The 22,087-nt window shown below is 47.1% G+C and overlaps 1 protein-coding gene across 1 annotated transcript in view; it reads left to right on the plus strand.

Moving 5' to 3' along the window:
• Positions 1-22,087, plus strand: part of Lmf1 (lipase maturation factor 1) — a 110,777-nt gene that overhangs the window by 52,703 nt on the left and 35,987 nt on the right. The window contains exon 4 of the mRNA XM_005391597.2: positions 3,155-3,303. Coding sequence (XP_005391654.1) covers positions 3,155-3,303 — 149 coding nt within the window. The remainder of the gene's footprint in view (positions 1-3,154; positions 3,304-22,087) is intronic.

The following is a 22,087-nucleotide window of genomic DNA, read 5'->3' on the forward strand; positions in this document are numbered from 1 at the left end:
TAAAAGCAACATGGCTTGGAATTTATTGAGCCTGGGTGTGGCAGACAGAGGGCAAAAGGCCATCTGTAGAGAGCAAAGAGAAGTGGGCATTTTTTGTAGGGCTTGAAAGAAAGCAAGAGACATTTGGTGGGAAAGTGGTCAGAGTTCTCTGGATGTCTCGTGCCTCAGTGGGCAAAGTCCTTTAGGCATCTGGTGTAAATGTTTGGGTGTCTTCACATGTCCAGGTGTTTGGAAGATTCTGTGCTCCATCTTGTCTCTTTTACGACGTCCTGTGTTTGCCAAGGGCGCCAATGTTGAGCTGAGAACAGTGCATCTGCTGGCACACAGGCTGGGTTTTGGGAGCGTTATGTCCAAATTGAGCCTTACAGTAAGGTTTATTTCAGCTCACAGTTCAGAAGTCTCAGTCCATGGTTGGCTGGCTCCATTTGCTTTTAGCCCTGTGGAATGGCAGAAACATCATTGCAGAAGGGCATGGCAGAGGAAAGCTTGTCACTTCATGGCAGCCAGAAAGCACAGAGAGGGAGAGGAAAGAGAAATAGCTCAGGAGGAATCAGCCAGAAACAAGGTGTAGCTCCCAAAGGACCCACTCTCCCTTCAAATGGGATCATACCTAAGTTTCTAGCACCTCCACTAGCCTATCAAATTACGAATATCAGTAGTCCTATGACCCAGTCCATACAGTCCCCCAGAGTCCATCATCTGGCACCCAAGCCTTGAGTACATGACCTTTGGGGACAGTTTAGGTCCAAAGCATATCAAGGTACTTCCTCAGAACTTGTCATCCCCTACCTGGAGCTCACCACCACACCTCACCTGGATCTTCCCTGATCTGTGGAACCCTCCCATCATTAAATTACCCAGGTTATGAGGCACACCTATGTGAAATGCACTCAAATGTAATGCAAATTGTCTCAAGATAAAACTGGAAAGATTGTTATACAGAGGGAGCAAAGTTCAGCCCTTCCTGGTTGATGCCAGAAGAGGGAGTTCAAGGAAGTCTGGGTGCCCAGGTCATAGGTTTCTACATCCAGAGCAAGGAAAACTGTCCGCGGCCATTATTCCAGAACTCCAATGCCAGCTCACTGGCATCTTCCACATCTTCCTCTGGAAGTGCAGTGAGAAGCTAGGGTGAGAGGCTAGTGCTGCTACACCTGTAAGTGGCTGCTTTCCTGGTGGTCTTCGCCTGCACAAAGTGCTTGGCTCAGAACTTTCTATAAGTGGGACGACAACATGGGTGCCTCACATGAATTGTGGCTCCCTGTCCTGATAGAGTAATGGTTGCTGCACCGGGCTGAGGTGGGGAGTGACTCGCAGGTCCCTTCGCCCCAAAGCCGTTCCTGTTTCTCAGTCTTGATGATGGGGTAGATGCTCTGAAAAGCTTAGTGTTGCAGGGAAAGTGAAGTTCTCACCCTTTCCCCTGGAATTGCAGTTCTCTGTTGGCCCTTTGGTGACTGTCTACAAATGTATCATCCTGAGCAAGCACCAAGGGGCAGGAAGGTGGGGGTTGCTCACTTTCCTGCCACCCCAGTCCAGCTACGGCTCCCACGTTTGTAGAAATGGATCTCATTGTGTAAAGCAGTTCAGAGCTACAGAATTGTTGTTAAAGTAGTAGAGTTCCCACATGGCCCACACCTACATTCCTTGTACCAGCACCTTGCATCCGTGTAATATATTCACTGCACCTTGTTAACTGATGTCCATACTTTATTCCCATGTCCTCAGTTTCCCTTAGTGTCTTTTCCCTGACCCGTGGCTCCATCAGGATCTTGGTGACATTGAGTGGTCGTGTTTCCTCTGGTTCCTCTAGGCTAAAGGTTTCTCATACTTCCTTGTTGTTGAAGCCTGGACAGTTTGAAGTGGTCAGGGTTTATTGGACCCCCTCCCTCAGACCAGGATTAATCTGTATCCTCATGATTAGACAGGTTGTGTGTGTGTGTGTGTGTGTGTGTGTGTCTAGGAGGACTCAGGTGAGCACCTTCCTGCCACATCCTACTGCAGATTGAGGCTGTGAGCCTGCATCTTGATCACCTGTCTGAGGCTGAGCTGTGGTGTCTCACCTTGAGAAGGCTTTCCCTTTCTCCCCGTGCTCCGTGGGAGGAGGAGGATGGGATTTGTATATTACAAGGAATTCTGCACAGGGGATTTTTCTCTGGTCCCTGTTTATTTATTGCATCATTTATGTCAGGATGGACTCACAGGTATCTGTTTTATACTTGGTGTTATAATTCAATGCTAATTAGCTTCTGTCTAATAGCTTTTAGTTTTAAAACAATTTGTAATGTACAGAAAAGTTGCAAGGAAAGCAGAAGCGTTCTCCTCCATCCCTGTGACCCTATGGTCTCCTTCCTCCATGCTCCCACTCACCTACGTTGCTGCGCTGACTCTGAGCTATTGGATAGTCAGCAAGTTGGAAGCATGTGGTGCTGTCTGGGGTCCTCAGAGCCCAGCTGAGAGCCTGGAGGGGATAGGGGTCCCCAACACCCTGGACTGGTGAACTGGCGAGGGTAAAGGTAGCAGCCACCTCCAGGGAAGGATTCACCTCACTTCAGTGTGTGTGGGAATGTGGGGCTCACCTTGGACGGACGCATCAGGGAGGACTCTTCTCACCAAGTTTCCCGTACTGGGTCCCAGCAGGAAGAATAGCTCATATCCCTCACACATAGGGTTAACCCTCCTGTTTCCTTGGAGAACTGACAGTGTCTGCCATTCCCTGGCTGCAAGTCCTGCCCAGAGTGGACTCTGCCTTGCTGTGGAGGTTGTTCGCCTCTGTAGGACTATTCCCACCCTAGTGGACATTGCAGGAAGGGTGCCCAGAGCTCTCCCTTTGCTCACAGATCTCAGGATTGAAAGCCGTGAATCCAGGAGTGGGCTCAGATACTATACTTTGCAGTGTTCTGCAGGGATGGCAGGTATCATCTGAATGGGGCAAAGCGGGACCTTTCCTAAAGTTACAAGCCTCTCCTGCCCAGGTCCTGGGTCCCTCAAGCAGAGCTCCAAATCTTGGATCTCATTTTCCATGAAGACATTCAGCAACCCTTGCGTCTTCTGTCTCAGTTCTGTTTTAAGGATTGTTGTAGGTTAACTGAGTTTGTAAAGTGATTCTTCTATGCATTTTCTCCCATTGACTTTTGTACATCTCCCACTGTTGTTCTAGGATGGGAGTCACAGCTGCTGGAAACAGGGTTCCTGGGAATCTTCCTCTGCCCCCTTTGGACACTGTCCCGGCTGCCCAAATATACACCCACATCCCGAGTTGTCCTGTGGGGCTTCCGGTGGCTGATTTTCAGGATCATGCTTGGAGCAGTAAGTAGAATTTTTATTTGACCTATTTGGGAGGTAAAACCACCCAGAACATCCCAGCTGTGCTGGCTGCTGTGGGCAGGATACTTCCTCCTAACCTGTGCTGCCCTCTCATGGCATGGCCGACGCCAAGCACTGAGAGTCTGCAGCTCTCCCAGTCACAGTCATCATTGGGAAGCAGCTGCTGCTTCAGTCCGATTGTGGAGACTCCAAGAGGGGCTGCTGGTTTCTCTTTCTCCACGCTCCCCTCCTGGCACATCTGAAACCGTGCCAAAGTCATTTCTAAATGGTAAAAGTAACTCTGCTGCGGCAAATGAGTGAACATGTTGCTGTGTAAAAAGGAAACACATGACCTGTAAAACCCACACCAGGGAAGCTACAGCTGCTGTGCTCCATGTACACTGGCAAGGCTTCTCTGTTGGGCACACCTTGTTTGGGTTTGGGGGTGTCTCTTAAAATCTAAGTGTGTTCAGACTTTTTCTGTGATCCAGGGAGATGGTGTTATCCGGAGGCCCTGTGATTTGTTACACACTTTGCCTAGCCAACTACCCTATCCATGTGTGTTTGTGCCCCACTGGGGACCTGCACCAGGCCTCTTTGGTGCCTGTCTTTTTATACCCTATTGCTCTCAATTCCACTCATGCCTAAACATTAATGTCTTTCTCTCTCTTTTCTTTTTCTTTCTTTCTTTCTTTCTTTCTTTCTTTCTTTCTTTCTTTCTGTCTTTCTGTCTTTCTGTCTTTCTGTCTTTCTTTTCTTCCCTCCTTCCTTCCTTCCTTCCTTCCTTTTTGGAGATTGAACCCTTTTTATTTTTTAAATTTTTGTTATTTATTTTGTTTTCTTGAGACAGAATCTCACTGTGTATTTCAGGCTGGCCTTGAATTCTCTATGTAGCCTGGGCTGTCCTCAAATTCATGATGATTCTCCTCCTTCCTCAGCCTCCCAAGTGGTGTGATTACAGGTGTCCACCATCATCCCCAGCCCCCAACCCCTTTTAGTTTTTGTTTTTTAGGGAGACAGGATCTTGCTCAGTTGCTAAATTGCTTAGGCAATTTAGGACTTCAACTTATAATCCTCCTGCCTCAGCTTCCCAGAGTGCTTGGATTATAGGGGGTATCATCATGTCTGGCTCCACTAAGGTTTTCAAAACAAAGCAGTGAGGGACCCACAGAGAGGATGTTCTTTCCTCTTGAGATAAAGATGTGCGGATGGCTGTCCAGGCTCGTATCCCCTTTCTTCTTGTTGTGCTGACTTAGGATTTGGCCCCAGGATCCCTGCTCTAAGAATGTCATCTCAGTGATGGGTGACAGGGCACATCATTGCTTAACACATCACATGAAGAAACTCAGGAGGCATCGTGGGGGGGCGGGTGGCAAGGGATACCTAACAAGTTGTTTCTGGGGCCATGGTATCTCCAATAGCCTTCCCAAATTGCTGCTTTTATGGGGGGACTTAGGAAGCTGCTAATTCCCAGGATCCCACTTACTCTACACTATCTGAGGCTTATCATCTAGCTTTGGTGGCCCTCTGGCTGGCTACTTCCTGTCTCTGCTCATGTGGACAGGGCCTTCCTAGAAGGTGCTACAAGCAACCAGTGTAACCCACTACATCTACTCACACAGGTGCTCAACAGCCCCCACTACCCATGAGGAGCTGTGGCCTCCCCCAGCCCACATCTCACCCAGATTAGGCCTGTGAGGGGCCACAGCAGCCCAATGGGAGGGCAGCTAGGTGTGCATAAACCTCAGAGAAGTAAGTGGAGCTGGTGTGGCTGATAGTTCCCCCCGCTGGGGGAGCACAAGTAATACAGATAGTTGTAAGACGCTGTCGGGTCGCAGTAGTCTGTGTCCCAATCCCACAGCAGTGAACTGCTGTCTCCAAGACTGCATGGCACTGGGGAGAGATGAGTGCCTCCGTGGCTCCTATTGACACAGTATTCAGGGCCTTCACTGTCCCTTGGGACAATGAGAGTGTTTTAGCCAGGCTGTTTCCTTCAGACTTCAGCTCAAGCTCCTGCCACAGCTGGCGCTAGTCAGCACAGGATGTTTGAAATGTTCCAAAGAGAAGTGGAAGGAGTCTCCTTAGGTGAGGCAGTGTGACCTAATAGCCCTGGGGTGAAGCTGAGCTCTGGAGAGAAGCCCAGCACTGTAGAAAAGTTAAGCTCCAGGGATAAGCCCAGCTCTAGAAGACCAACCCTAGAGAGTAGATAAGCTCGGAGGAGAACCTGAGCTCCAAGGAGAAGCTGCCTGAAGAGAAGCCAGCTGTGGGGAACAATCTACATTTATGGAGAAGATGAGCTCTGCGGAGAACCCCAGACCTCTGGAGAAGCTTAATTCTGGAGCAGAAGACCAGTCTTGGGGAAGATGCCTAGCTCTGGGTGAAGCCCAGCTCTGGGGAAGAAGTTGAGTCCTGAGAAGAAGAACTCTACAGAGAAGCTGAGCTGTGGGGAACAAGCTTAACTCTGAGGAGAAGCTGAGCTTTAAGGGAGACGCCACACTCCAGGGAGAAGCCGAGCTCTGGAATGAAGCTAAGCTCTGGAAGAGCAGCCTAGCCCTGAGGAGAAGCTGAGTCTTGGGAAGCCCAGCTCTGGCAGAGAAGCGTAGCCCTGTAGAGAATCCCAGTTCTGGGGAAGAAGCCAAGTTCTGGGGAGAAGCAGAGTCCCGAGGAGATGCCCAGATCAACAGGAGAAACTGAGTCCTGGAGAGAAGCTTATCTCTAGAGGAGACACTCAGCCCTGTGGAGAATGCCAACTCTAGGGGCAAGCCAAGCACTGGGGACCAGCCCAGGTTTCTGCAAAGAAACTGTCAACCTGCTCTGTACACACTTCTGGTGCCAAGAGTTGAATGAACCCCCAGGATGCTTGGCAGAATGCAATAAGTCATTAGCACTTTTTGAAGCGCCTTTTATGGCATTTTGATTGACTGTTAGCACCAGCTGGATAAAAATTACCAGGTGCACTAAAAGGTATAATTACCCGACATAGTCTTAGGTTGGATATTATTAATCTTTCTTCAGAGAGAAGCAGAAAGAGAGTGTTGAGTTGATAAGAGATTGGCAGCTGCACATCCCTATCTGTGAGGTGGGCAGATGTGGCAAGTCTAACCCTCCTGTGACTCTGCCACCTGGCTTAGACTTGGGGCCCTGGGATTGCTGAGACTTGTGCTCAAGACTGGCACAGGCGGTTTGGTGATCTGGCAGAGTCTCACATGCCCTGAAAACTGGTTGCTTCCTTGGAGCTGAGTCTCAGAGGGAGTGCCATGGCCAGGGTATGGCACAGAAGAGGGAAAGTGCAGCCTATGTGCTTGGAAGGCCCAGCTGGATGTGGGGCCTATGCTGTTCCCAGGGGTCCCTGCACATGGCCATATGGCTGACACTGGCTCCCTGCTCCCTGTAAGGCTAACTACTGTCACATCAGACCTGGACAGTTAGGTCAGGTTCTCAGGGCCCCACCAGGGCTTCTGCAGGGGCCACATTCTGGGCCTTGGGATAAAGGGGAGACAGGCAGAGAAGGGTACTCATGTGGGGTGGTGGTCACTGAGGGTGAGGGTTTGTGTGCAGGAGAGCTCTGTGAGGGACTTGGCCTCACTTCTGCCAAAATCTGGTAAAGAATGCAGAGCCTCAATCTCGGCATGAGAAGATGTCAGCTAGACCTCAGCCAGGGTGTTACCAAACCATCCACCAGCATTCGTAACAGTGTCAAAGTCACAGGAGCCCAGAAAGACTGCAGAAGTCAGTCTTAAGAACAGGACACCTGTGTGCAATGTGGCACTGGGAGTGGACCCTTGGGCAGAAGGGAAATTGTCCAGAGACTGGTGAGATTCAGATGAGGTTCTTGGTTATAGCCATGCTGACAGGTGTACAGTGACACCCCTATGTGGGTGTGATATCTGTCATCCTGATACGGAGGGATGCTGAGCCTCTGTCTTAGTTACTTTTCTCGTTGTCGAGACTAAATACCGACACCCAAGTTAAAGGAAGAAAGCCTTATTTTGGCTCACAGTTTATAGAGGTTTCAGTCCCCAGTAGGCTGGCTCTGAAGCATGTTGACATGGCAGAGGGGCACCACAGAGGAGAAACAGTTCCTGACAGGCAGAAGACAGCAAGCAGCAAAGTAATGAAGCAGCAACAAACACAGAAAGCAGCCCTCTCCTGTCCTTGTAGTCTGCCCTGGCTATACATCTTTAGGGCAGGTACCACTCACACCCAGTGTGGGCCTTCCCATTATCCAGGCCCAGAATCAGTGGAGCAACCAATCAGTGGAACAATTTAGTAATCACACACCCTGGATCCCAGTGTCACACACCTAATCCCAGCATCACACACTTAAACCCAGCATCACACATTATAGATCCAGCCACCTCTGAAAAACCCTACTATGACTGCATGAGACTTTGGGAGAACATCTAGACATAAGCCGTACGGCCCTTTGGTGTTTTTTTGGTTTTTTTTTAATCCTTTGGTTTTTTAATTGGGTTTTTGCTGTTGTTTTGTAGGAGTTCGCTGTATATCATTAACATTAACTGTTACCAGATACGTGGTTTTTATACATTCTCTCCCATTCTGGAGTTGTCTTTTCACTCTTTTGGTTGTTTTCTCTGCTGTGCAGAAGCTGGTTGGTTGTAGTCACAACTGTGTCATTTTGCTTTTATTTATTTTTTTTTATTTTAAAGAGAAAAGAACAAAACTAACAAAACTATAAAAATGATACAGAATTTCAAAACAAGATGATAGGAAATCAATAATGGTTGTTGTATTACTTATTGTTATCTTCAGAGCAGTTGCTCAGATTACAAGATATAGGTATGCAAAATTGATCAAACAAACATTCTGCTTTTATTGCCAGTGCTTTTGGTGTCAAATCCAAGAACTCACTGGCCAGACAATTGTCAAGGAGTTTTTCCCTCCCTTCCCCAAGTAGGCTGGTTTCAGCTCTTACATTTAAGTCTCCAGTCTATTTGGGTGTGTTTTAAAGCCTGGTGTGAGTTAAGAAACCTGTTTCATTCTTCTGTTGCCAACACCATTTGGGGAGAGACTGTCCATCCCCTGTGGTGTGTCTTTGGCGCCCTAAGGTTGACTGTACATACATGGATGGGTTTGTTTCCAGGCTTTCTGCTCTGCCCCAGTTGCCCATGTGTCTGTTTTTGTACCACTCCATCCTGTTCTGGTTAACATTCCTTTGTGGTATAGTTTGAAATCAGGAAGTGTGAGACATTCAGCATTTTTGTTCTTTCTCAGGATCGCTTTAGCTACTGATATTCAGCATTTTCTTTGGTTCTACAGAAAATTTAGGATATTTTTCTCTACTTCTGAGGAAAACACTGGTGGAATTTTGATAAGGATTACATTGAACCTATCAATTACTTTGAGTAGTATAGACACACAAATGCTAGTATAGACACACAAATGCTAGTCAGGTGTGGAGAAACAGGAACCATTGTGTGCTGTTGGTGGGAATGTAATTAGTATAGCAACTACAGCAAACTACAGAGGGTTCTCAGAAAACTAGAAGTACAGCTGTCATATGATCTAGCTATCCCACTGCAGCCTATATATCTAAAGGAAATGAGATCATCCTGTTGAATAGAGATCTGCCCTTCCATTTCATCACAACATTATCTGTTAGCAAAGCCATGGAAATAGCCCTGGTTTCTATCACAGACAAATGAGGCAATTGTGGTGAATGAATATGTTATGAAATACTACTCATGAAAGAAAGAAAGAAAGAAAGAAAGAAAGAAAGAAAGAAAGAAAGAAAGAAAGAAATCCTATCCCAGCACTCTAAGAGGCCGAGGCAGGAGGATCACAAGTTCGAGGCCAGCTTGGGCAAATTAGTGATTTAGTGAAACCCTATCTCCAAAATTTAAAAAAATTAAAAATGGGCTGGAGATGTTGTTTAGTGTGAAGTCCCTGAGTTCAATCCTGAGAGAGAGAGAGAGAGAGAGAGAGAGAGAGAGAGAGAGAGAGAGAGAGATTGAAATTGATCCTGCTCTTTGTGACAACATGGATGAACTTAAGTGAAAGAGGCCAGGGACAAAAAGACAGATAGCACATGATTTTATTTGTCAATTGTACCTCAACAAAACTAGAAAAAAAGATAAGGAAAATAAAGAACTGAAGAAAACAAATTCAAGAAAGGTTCATAATTGAAAGTAGTATTGGATTAACAAGTATACAGGAATTCTATACTACATGAACAACTTTTCTTCTAGTTTAAGTTTTTTTTAAATGAAATAAATGTTAAAGGGAAGCATACTCAACTTTATGACATAAATTAAGCAACTTAGATGAAATGATTAAATTCCTTCCAAGACTAATGTAGATTAACAAAACTGACAGAAAAAGAAACAAAAATTCTGAATAATTCTGTGAATTGAGATGGTTAAAACAAACAAAAAGCACCTTTCACCTTTCCCACTAAGAAAACTGAGCCCAGGAGATGTCACTGGTAGGTCCTACAAAATCTCAAAGGAAGGAATCCTGCTCCTGGAATGCTCAGGGATGCGGAGAAGGAGCCCTCCCCACACGCCACAGGTCTCCTTCTTAAGGAGAGGGGATCATGGGCTCCCCAGAAGTCATCAACAGATGAACCGTGAAGTATGTAAAAGGAAGACCAAGGATCTGTCCCTTGAACATATGGTTGGTTCAACGCTGAGGATCTAATGCAGCTCACCATGTCACCAGCTTAAAGGAGAAAGACACACATGGTACAATCTCTTCAGCAAATGTAGAGAAAGCACTAGGCAACACTAAACATTCACTTGTGATTAACAAGCTCAGAGTAGGAGGAAATCTCCTCAGCCTAGTGAGAGACAACCATGTCAACTGCCCATAGCTGACACTGATACCTGCCCTATAACCCAGCACCTCCACTCCTAGACATTTATCCCAGAAAAATGAAAACATGTTCACAAAACTTCCATGGGGACATCTGTGGCAGCGCTGTCCACAGGAGTAAGAGGAACAGCCCACAGCAGCAGAGAGGTTAATCTAGCATGCCATGTTCCCACAATGAAGAGAACAAACAGTACATAAGAACTGCACTAAGGAAAGGAAGCCAGACACAATAGAGCACCCCTTCTTTTGAGACCTAAGGAAAGGTCACCTCACAGCTAAGGAGCCCAGGAAGGCAGACATGAGCCAGGCCACACTGTGAAGATGCTATCCTTGGTGACAGTGTGGAAAGCAGTAATCCTGCTGAGCCAGCTTGACCATGAGATCCTTGGTTGAGCATCAGACAAGCCACGTGCCTTGCACCCTTGGAAGACAGTCAGCTCAGCCAGACATTGCAGCTGGGACAGATGCCATTGAACGCTGCCCACTGACACCCTGGTACCCTGCAGCATTGGGGCCCATGGGACCAAGGGGCTGTTTCCTCTTCTGTTCTTGGTACCACTGATGTTAAGGTGACATTAGGAGATGGTCCCCATTGATGGGCCAGTTGGAGGGACCTGACCTATTGAGGAGAATACAAGTGTTCCCAAGATGTTCCTGTGGGGAGTTGTGGGGGTACCTGGTGGCTCCTTGCAGCAGCCACTGCCCTGGGTCTCAGCTGCTCACCCCAAGTGTGCAGCTGTGTGAGCTGCTCTGGGTGGGGACTACAGGGGTGATGACCCTCACCATACACCATCACCATGTCCTGCAGAGGACAGTGCAGATCAGTGGCCTCAGGAACAAGAGCAGGGAGGAGCCCAGGGAGGCCTCCAGCTGCAGGCCTGGTCAGGTTAGAACACTAAGCACTCGCCTCCAACCTGCCTCAGGTGGCTTGGGGTACCTGTGCTGTCATCTCATTCACAGGTTTCCCAGCACTGCAGGCTGGGCAGAGGCCAGCATGAAATTCCCACAGTTCTATACAGGCAGAGGGGGAGCAGGCACTGATTTCTCTGCCCTCCTTTCTTCCAGCTGCAGGAACAGCACAGAGACATTCATAGAGACAGGCACCAGCTTTCATCCTCACTGGGCTGAGACCTTCTCTGTGGGAGCTGTGGGCGATACTGCCATATTTCCCCTCAACCACATGGAGGTAGAGGCTCTTCCACTTACGGAAATGGTTAATGGTGTGGGTGTCAGCCACAGTGGTTAGGATGATAGATTGCCTTTAATTCAGCTTCTTAAAGAAAAATGCCAATGTACTTTTTTCTCCGTCTTGGTTTTTTGGACACAGTTGCGGGGGGCAGGTTTGTACATGCTTCCTGTATATCAAGAGTGGCACATCAAGCACTTTCTGTAGAGCCCAGACTCCTTGTCTGGGGCGGCTATGCCCTGTGTGGGCCGAGGATGGATTTTACATGGTGCACTCTGGAGCTGGAGCTGTCAGATCCCTCTGTACTGTGAGACGTGCTGAGAAAACAGCACTCTGCCGCTGTGCCTCATGAGCAGAAATAGGGTCCTTTTTCCTGGGGATTCTCAGACCTGCACAGCACCCATGGGATGACTTGTGTTTCAGTTTGCCCTCTGGAGAGCTGAAATGCTGAAAGCAGTCTCTTTTTGCCCCCTACTTCCTGTCTGGTGGGGAGAGGTGCAGCTGTCCCACAGGGGCTGCATATGTGCAGATGCTGTAGCTCTATCTCCTACGTCCTGGTAGAACCTGTTTTAGTGTGAGCTTTACCTGAAGAGGAGTCACAGTCCCACAGGATAAAGCGAAGCCAGAGGACATTTATTTTGGAAAAGGGCAAGTTAAAAATACTGCATCCAAGTGTTCTCCAGAGTCATCAGAGTGGGGAGAAGACGGCAGCCTGTGCTGCGGATTCTTCCCCTGGGCTGGTCACCCCAACCTGTGTTAGTTTCTTAGCTGGCTTTCATTTTGCATTGTCCCTCTGCTATTGCTCCCACAATTATGCTACCATTTCTCTTGATAGTAAGTTAGTTTGTTATTACTTCATATTTTAAGAGTTAAGAATTTAACCAAGCGTGGTGGCCCAATTCTGTAATCCCAGCACTCAGGAGGCTGAGGCAGGAGGATCACCAGAAGTTTGAGGCCACCCTGGCCTACACAGTGAGACCCTGTCTCAAAAAACAAAAACAAACAAACAAAAAGAGTTAAGAATTAATATTCTAAATGTTTATGGAAAAAATATGAGCTAAATGCATAGTTTTCAGTAAAAAACACATATTTGCCACAGCCGAGACAGGTTGCTTTTGCCTCATAGAGGGAATTCAGTGTGAAGGAGGGACAAGAGTAAGGCCAAAGTCAGCGGTGAGGATTAGCATCCTGTGCTATACATTGAGGTGCCCCTTTAGGCTGCAGAAAGCAGGCTAGAGCTGCACACCTGTACAGCCTCCAGCTCTGTAGTACTCACACCCGGCTGGGGCACCAGCAGGCAGGGCCCTCTGATGCTTCCTGTGTGAGCTGTCTCTGCCCTGTTAACACACAAAAAGGCCACATCTGAAGTGGAGAATATATAAACCCACAGGGTCAATAGCTTTTAGGGCAATACTGAGCAGAGGCAAAGATCACAGCCAAGCTGTGTGACAAAAAGCGCCATGAACAGGCATCCCCGGTGACTGCCACTGTGTCTGAGATGCTGCCGCAAGGAGTCATCTGGGAGATTCTAAAAGCTTTGGGCCAGTAGACTTGACAGTGTAGATGATATAGCCAGATCCTGAGAAAATGCAGCCACTGAAACTTAGACAAAAGAAAACAGGAAATCTGGATAGCTCCATATCTGGTAAAGAAATTGGATTTGAAATAAAAAGCCATTCCAGAAAGAAGACTCTTAGTCCAGATGGCTTCATTGGTGAACTCTGTCAGATATTTCAGGAGGAAATAATGGCCGTTCTCCACAAACTCTGCTGGAAAAAGAGGAAGAGGGAATACTTCCCAAGTTGTTTCATGTGAGCAACGTAACAGTGACACCAAAACTCAGTGGGGGATTAACAAAGAGGAAAATCAGAGCCCAGCATCCTTCATGGACAGAGGCACAGAAATCCTTTAAAAATTGGCAAATCCAATCTGATAATAAAAAGGCAGGACTTATCTTAGGAACATGAGGTTGGTTTCACATTTGAAAATCAGTAAATGTCGTTCACTGTAATTGCAAAATAAAGGTGAACCTTTTTTACCATTTCAACAGGTGCCACACAAAAGTGTATGGTAAAATCCAACACCCATTCACGAGGAAGACTCAGCATGAGTCAGGCATGGGGGCACACGTCTGTCTTCACAGCAGTCCGGAAGGCCGAGGCAAGAGGCTTACCGAGTTCACATCCAGCCTGGTCAACTTAGTGACTTAAAGACAGCCTGCCTCGAAAAGTAAAAATGTATATTTTTTTTTTAAAAAAAAGGACTGGAGATGTAGTTTAGTGCGAAGGCCCCGGGTTCAATCGCAAGTACCTTTAAAAAAAAGATTCAGGAAATTAGTTTTAGATGTGCACTTTCTCAGCCTGATAAAGGGCAGCTACAAAAACCCACCCCTCATGCCCCCTTAATAATGAGAGCGTGAAAGCACTACGAAGCTGGAGAGAAGGCAAATGCCTGTTCTCAGGGCTGCTCTTCCATGTGGCATCAAATATTTTTGTGCAGTAAAACATGACTTTGAACCAGAAAAAGATAAGAAACATAAATACAACTCATGAATATTGGAAAAGAAGAAATTGGATTATTATTCACAGACATGTATGTAGGAAATCCAGTGGGATCTAAGGAGTAGCTGCTGAAATGAAACTGGAAATTCAGGAAGGTTGCAGGTTGGAAAGATGGTGTGAAAAATAAATTATATTTCACATCCTACTAAAAAATAATTAGAAATCATGAGAAATTAAAATTGTACTATATCTACAATTGTATTTTAAAACCTTCAGATACCTCATAATAAATCTGATTAAATATGTCTGGCACATGTGCATTAAAAATTCATGAAGTGTTGCTATGTGAATTTTAAAAGACTGAAGTAGATGGACAGATAAACTATGTTCATGGATCAGAAGATTCAGTATTTTTAAGATGTCTATTTGGACCAGTTCTATCTATAAATTCAAAGCAGTTGACATCAACAGCAGTTGTTCAAACTCTCCATAGGCTTTTTTTTTTTTTTAAGTGAAATTGGCAAGCCAATTCCAAATTTTTGTGGAAATGAAAATCTTATAAAAGTACAAAGTTAGAAAACTTATACTACCTGATTTTACAGTGTAATTTAAAGCTAAAATATGGTCTTGATCTAAGATAGAAAAAGCTAAAATATGGTCTTGATCTAAGATAGAAAAATAGATCAATGGCAGAGAACAAAGTCCAAAAATAGACACATATTCCTGTTCTCAGTATATGTTCAACTAAAGAACTAAGTCAAGTCAATGGGAAAAGAAAGTCATCTTTTACAAATAATGCTGAAATAATTAGACACCTGTGTAAGAAAATAAAAGGAATGTTGACCACTACTTCATCTATACCAAAATCTGATTTGAGAAAGATCATGTATCTATACGAAAAGCCAAACAGTGAGATTCTCAGAAGAACTGGGTACCTTTCAACAGCAGTCCACATGCGTGCTGAAGCAAGGCAGTAGGAAAGAGTCTCTTTGTCACAGAGACAAAAGCCAGAATCCAAGTTTTCTGAAGATAATAGACAATTACATTGGGATAAGCAAAGATTTCTTAGACAAAGCACAAATGTACTAACTATTAAAGAAAACAATGTCGATAAGTGGTAGTTTATTGGTATGAAAATTTCATCGCAAAAACTCCATTAATAAAATGAACAGATAAGCCACAGACTAGGAAAACATTTGCAGCAAGTACATCTGACAAAGCTCACATCCAGGACATACACATCAACAATAAAGGAGGGGAACAAAAGAACTTCCCAAAGGAAGGTACAAAATTGGCCAGTGAGGACCTGAAAGCTGTCGGACTCTACCTCGCACCCAAGAGATAGGCTAACTATAAAACGTGGTCAACATCCTGTGCTGGTGGGCATGTGGGCAGTGGGAATTCTCATCGCAGGGCCCCATGACCAGCAGTTCCACTTCTAGGAACATAGCTGGCTGTCCCGTACTGGCAGAGTCACATGGCTCTCTAATAGATACGGGAGAACTCCATGGGCCCATCAGGGATAAACAAATCATGGTGCATGTATAGGATGAAAGGGACCAGCCTTTGGTGGTGAGGCAGCAGGGTGGACACTGCACAGGAGGCAGGGTGTATCAGAAGGTGACATCTTAGGACAAGCAGGGCTGGGTTAACCATTTTTATTTACCCTCACAACAGATGCCAAACAAAAGTGTATGATAAAATTCATGTGTATGATTATTTATGATGATCATTCATGAAGACTCAGCATGGGTCAGGCATGTGGGACACAGAAAGGGATCAGAGAGAATGTTTTCTGGTGATGGAAATGTTCTGTATCCCATGTGGGCCACTGCTCCTGAAACTGCTTGTTTCTAGTGTCAGAACACATGGACTGGGTGTGTAAGATGGGATGTTTGGTTTTGTATTAATCATAGCAGATTTATACTGATGCCAGAACAGGTGGCAGTGACATTGTGAGATGCAGCCATGGCAACCACACACATTGCTAGTGATGAACAAGCCTGGTACAAATGCCATTCAGACAGCAGAGAGGGGTGCTGTGGCAATAGCCATGGCATGACCAGTGACAGGAAGTGAAAGGGCAGCCAGGCAGGTCTCACCAGCTCATCTTCAGAGTGGCTGTGGCCCTGGCTTCCAGCAGTGCAAGAGAAGCTTTGTACTACCTGAGCTTAGGCCACAGTAGACCTCCTGGAACCCTGGGCCCAGCAAAGGGCAGCTGTAGTGAGGAAAGTTGGGGCCTTGGGTGGGTGGAAAGTGTAAACAAGGATGGGGAATGAAGAGATATTTGCGGGGAGAGAAGAGCCAGAGCTTGAGGCTGGCCACCGAGGAGAGCCTGCATTGGGGTGAGCAACAGTCCAACCCAGGAGCAGTGGACTGGGTGGGAGGCACTGAGGATGGCATCCATGTGTGCCAGCTCAGCAGCCCCCTCCACTTAACTCCCACTGACAGACACTGCCCATCAAGTTCCACCATGGTCCACACAGCCCACGGGACCTGCCTGCAGCATGTCATCAGGTGTCCTAGACCTTGCCCAGCGCAAAGAACATCATGGGCACTGTCCTGGGATATGTGGGAACACCAGCCCTGGGCAGACATCATGTCTGTCTCCCAGACTACTGACCTGTGTCCTAGACAAACTACAGTTTAGGGCATTTGGTTGGGTGGAAGCAACATGTCTCTTTTTTTTTGTTTGTTTGTTTTGTTTTGTTTTATTTTTGGTTTTTTCCGGTACCGGGAATCGAACTCACGACCTTGCGCTTGTCAGGCAGGCGCTGTGCCACTGAGCTAAATCCCCAGCCCGCAGCAACATGTCTCTTTACCTCCAGGTCTGTGACCTTGTTTGCCAGGATTCAGGGCTGAGTGTGCGGCCTCGCACAGGGGAATGCTTTGATATTTGCTAGTGGGTGACTGCAGCATCCCAGCACATACTACCCGCCGGGCTGAGGCACGGAGAGGAGGAACCAGACAGACACTGCTGAAGCACAGCCTGATTAGCCAGGAAGCTCACCAGGCCCATTCTGACAGGCCCAGTGACTGTTCTGAACAGAATGAACCAGGATTATTTTAAAACCTGTTTCCATGTGAGCGAGCTCCGCCCCCAGAGTGCTCAGGCCTGAGGGAAGTGTGGGATCGTGGGCGGCACTGAAAGGTTAGCAAATAGGGTGGAGACACCATTAGCAAAGGAGAGAGGAGCTCACTAAGGAACCAAGACAAAAACAGGCTTTGATGTTGCCGGGCTCATTCTTGGAGTCAGAGCGCCTCTAGTAAAATCATATTAAATATAATGAAATAAATGTCGGAATGCAGCCTGTCCCTATGAAGACCAGAATCAAACGGATGTCCTTGTCATTTCCCTTGTCCTGGGCATCCCAACTCCAAAACGAGAGCAATTATTCTAATTTGTTTTATTGCATTAGCGTGGGCAGAAGTAGAGAAAGGGGGCTTTCTTCTGTGGCAGTCATTCTTCATGGAGAGCCGTGGAGGGCAGACCTCTGACTCTGGCTCAGAGACATGGTGGGAATTTTTGGAACATGATGTCTGCAGTGTCCTGACCTCTGGCCCCCAGCTGCAAGCCTCCACCCCAGGACCCCAAGCTGGGGCCTCTTCAAGCCTCTGATCTTCAGCCCTCTGTCTCAGTGCAGCCAGGGGCAGAAAAACAGCCATCCTCAAGGGCTTAAAAAGGCATCAGGCCCCTAACATGGCCAAGGATTTTCAGAACCCCTGCCCACTCCTGGCAGCCCCTCCTCAGAGGCGCTCACACGCCAGAGTTGTCATGGTGATTTTCAAGGCAACTGCAGGACCACACCAAACAGCTCCACCAGCTACTCTTCCTGCATGCAAGAAAGTTTCCATCCAGTTTTCCTGCGGTGAACTATGCTTACCAGGCACACCTTCGTAGACTGCACAGGCGCACATACACAGGGTTTGTTTAATCCCACATTATCTGATGAAAAGGAAAACAGATAGTGACACTGAAACCTTTTGGATTTTCTAAATTAAGAAAATTATTCTCACAGTCAAATGAATTTATGTGGTGATATAGCTTGCTGAGAAAGGGCAGTAGCCTCTAAAAGAAGATGATTGGTTACAAAGCTCTAAGTGTTTGTGGCAAATCTATACTTCAAGGGCACCAAGCCGCAATGAAGATATCTTTCTTTTCATCATTTTCCCCACTAAACTGTAAGGCCATGGTCAGTGGGGGGACTATGAGGTAATGGTGTTTTAGTAGAACTATAGTGTGTGACTTCGATCCAGGGCATCCAAGGCTCGCTTTAGCCCTCAGCTGTGCCCACTTGCTGCTCACAGAAGGTGCTGGGGCCCCACTCACAGGCACAGGGCTGCCCTAAGTGTTCTGACCAGGTCCTTACTGGAACAGAGCCTCTGAGATCCAGATCATTTTTCCTGTGCTGAGAGTTGAACCCAGGGCCTTGCTCATGCCCTGCAAATGCTCCACTACTGAGCTACACCCTAGCCCTTGGGCAAAGCTGAACTAGGGGCAGCTTGGGAGTCTGTAACCTAAGCACATTTGGGTGGCACTTCCACCTAGTAGCAGTTCCCTCATCCACAAGGGCTGGTGGCCTCAGGTCTGGCAGGGATGGGGGCTCTGGGTGACACCCAGGCTGGTCCCTCCAATTGTGGAAACAGGGCTGGGGATTTAGCTCAGCGGCAAAGCGCCTGCTTGGCAAGCGCAAGGTCGTGAGTTCGGTTCCCGGTACCGGAGAAAAACCAATTGTGGAAACAGCTGAGTCTTAGGAAGCTACAGAGCGTGTGTTTATGTCACATGAGTGAACCATGCGCCAGTCTCTGTAGCTCTGAGCTGCGGTGTCTTACAGAGCATGTGAACAACCTGTGTGGGAGCTCAGTTCCTGTAAGAGAGAGACAGTCATGCCGTTGAGCCTGAGTCCTGCGCCTACTCACAGGGGCACAGCTTATCCTCCAGCCCTCCTTACTCCAAGGAAGCAGAGGTCCAACTAAATGCTCACAGAAGGGGAAGAGGCCGTCATCCAGCCTCTCAGGCCAAGGTTCCAAAGCAGAATTCAGGCTTCCTCTTCTGTGCTTGAGGTCAGGGCATATCCATGTTCAGAATGAGTTTTTGAAAAGCACCTGTGTCCCCGCTCAGTGCAAAATCAAGACATCTTCCATCAGCCTGGAATGTTCCAGCATCTTGGTGCTGTCTTTCTCAAGCGGAGGGTAGGAGGGTCACAGGACAAGTGTAGGTCATTTGGCTCCTGTGGGTCTGGCATGCTATGGCCTGTCTGTGCCATTTTTCAAAATTAATTTTGGGCTGGAAAAGGCTCAAAGAGGGCTTTGTTCCCTTGACACTTCCTCTGGAAGAAAGAAGCCGTGGAAATCTGACATCTGCAATGCTGGAGTGAGCTGAGGGAGGGCATAATTATCTTCCACTCCTGGAGGAAGGTTCAGCTTTTTAAGTGTCTTATATCAACTTGGAATTTGAGTGACATCTTAATTATTTTGTTTTTTTTTTTTTTCTTTTCCTGGTTTGAATCTCCACAGAGTCCCGCTCTCAGATTCTATGGGGATGTGGTATGCTGAGCCAGGCTCACGGATGCCAAAGTGGCACCCACTTTCCTGCCCAGCAGAAGAATCCATCAGTTCTGCCTGAGTGGATACAGGATGAGTCTCTGGTGGCAAGCTCACTCTGACCCTGGTTAACAGGACACTTTCAGCTTGTATGAGTACCATAGATGTGCAGGGAAGGAGTTATGTCTAGGCACCGCCCCTTGGTGCCTGTGATCTGACCAAACTACTTTCTGCAGACTAACTTGGTCCTCACAGTAACACAGCCAGCAAGTCTCTAAACAGCACTGTTCCCGGCTCCATATGACTCAGTATTGCACACTGCTCTCCTGTAATGTCAGCTGGTGGGTACCATGGGGCCTGAGAGACCCTAGAGACATGGACACTGAAACAGTAAGTGGTCTATCCACAGGTGTTCCTGAGGTGTCCCTGGGCTCTGTCCAGGTCCCCCAGGGATCTCTCATCTGCCCTTTGGAGGCCAGTTGCTGCATCTGAGCTCTGTCTTCCAGGGCCAGGCTACCATCCCTCTTGGCTCTCACACTTATGCATCATCCCCAGTGCCAGCCAGAGCGTGGAAAGCCCGTTTCCTCAGCTTCTCAACGTCCCTCTTGTGTTTCACTTATACCCCTGCCAAGGGATCTGGTTGTCCTTCCTGATGGCCTCTGCTTAGATCTTGGGCTTTCTAATCAGCCCCACCATGCTGTTTCTATGGTTGGCCTCACATAGTGTGCCGTGGGTTGGGTCCCAGGGACCCTCTGGGTTTCCATGTCCTGGCCTTTCCTACCCTTTTTGTTCCATACACACCTGTCTTGCCATGCTCACACTCATGATCTAAGTCTCCACTACACTTTCTATCATTACACAGCAACCGTGTTAGTATCTCTTTACGGGAAACCCTTGTGAATGGAATTACTGCCCTAATAAGAGGGTCCCCAGAGAAAGCCCTCGTCCTCTGTCTGCCATCTGAGGGCATACCAAGAGGTCAGCCATCTACAACCCAGAAACAGACCCTCACCAGAACCAACTATGCCAGCCCTCTGGCTTCAGATTTCTAGCCTCCATCCTGTGAGAAATAAGTTTCTGTTATTTATAAGTTACCCATCTGTGTGTTTTTTTTTTATCATAGCAGCCTGAGAAGCCCCTCCTGGGCTTTTTTCTATACCCCTCTGACATGCCTGCCCACCCTCACTAGAATGTGGCCTCTTTTGTGCCCACCTGGACCTCATGAGCACTCAGTCTAGGTCTACAAGTGAGTGCTAGGTGGGTGGATGGGTGAGTGGTTAGAGGGTGAATGGATGGCTAAGTGGATGTTGGATAGATGGTGGATGAGTGGACTAGGATGGACAGATGGATGGATAGGTGAGTGGATGGATGGTGATGGAAGAGTGTTCTGTAAATGATGGATGGATGGATGGATGAATGGATGGATGGATGGATGGATGGATAGATGGATGGATAAGTCAGTGGATGCCTGATGGAAGGATAGGTGAGGGATGGATGAATGATAAGTGGATGGGTGATGGATGGATGATGAGTGGGTAATGATGAATCAATAATGGATGGACCATAAATGGATCAGTGATGGGTGGATGATAGGCAGGTGATGGATAGATGTATGATGGGTGGACCATGGATGAGTGGATTGATGATGGACAGATGGATGGATGGGTAATGGTTTGATGGATGATAGGTGGATGGATGGGCACTGAGTAGATGGATGATGGATGGGTGATAGGTGATGAATAAATGGTTGATGGATGGATAGATGATGGATGATGAATGAATGAATGGTTAATGGGTGAAGAGGACAATGGGTGGGTGAATGATGATGAGTGGATGGATGGATAGTAAGTGATGACAGATGGATGACTGATGGGTGGATGGGTGATGAGTGGATGGATAGTGGATGGGTGGTGTGTGGGTGGATGGGTAATAGGAGATAGATAGGTAATGGATGAGTGGGTGTTGGATGGATGATAACTGAATGATGGATGGGTGGATGTAGCCAATCTTAACTTTTCCAGGGATGGGTATGGCTGTAGAAATCACTGATTCTGGAGAAGACTGGGCTTCTTTCTCTAAAATTATTTCTTGCATCATGGTTCATATGGAAGAGATAGAAATTAGAACTAAGTCTCTGCATCTCTGGCTAAGGTTTTAGTTCTAGCAGGAAACAGTTGTTTCTGACTTATAAGTGAGTCTCCTGATACTGCTGATGCTTGAGAGAAAGGAGACAGGATACATGTGCTGACCTCCTCCCCAGACACTGCTCAGGGTGGCCGAGAAGGCTATGAGGGCTGACTGCTGGGCAGATCCCCTGCTCTCCACAGCCACTCTGCCTGTGGCCTAGTCTGACCCAATTCACACAGCTCCTCACTGTTCTGGAAACTTCCTGCCAGCACCCCCATGTTCGGACCACCAGGAGGGTCTCTGTTTATAGGCTGAGTGTGGGTTTCCCTGAAGTGGCAGTAATGGTTCATTTGTGTAGGAATGCTTTATCCTCCAACTGGAGCTTTCTAGTCATCTGTTGGGGTGATAGCTTGTGAGTCATCCATTTAACATTGTCCTTGGTGTCTATGCAGTGTGGTTTATGCATGTGGGTTATGAAGTTTGTCCATTTTAAAGACATATAGCTGTGTTATTGTAATGATGCTTAGAGGCCTAAAACTCAGTTTTAAAGAAAGCATAGGAAGCAATGATATTTTTTAAGAAAAAAAAATGAATT

The sequence above is a fragment of the Chinchilla lanigera genome, unplaced genomic scaffold (assembly GCF_000276665.1).
Source record: "Chinchilla lanigera isolate Chin_1 unplaced genomic scaffold, ChiLan1.0 scaffold00041, whole genome shotgun sequence".
Lineage (NCBI taxonomy): Eukaryota > Metazoa > Chordata > Mammalia > Rodentia > Chinchillidae > Chinchilla > Chinchilla lanigera.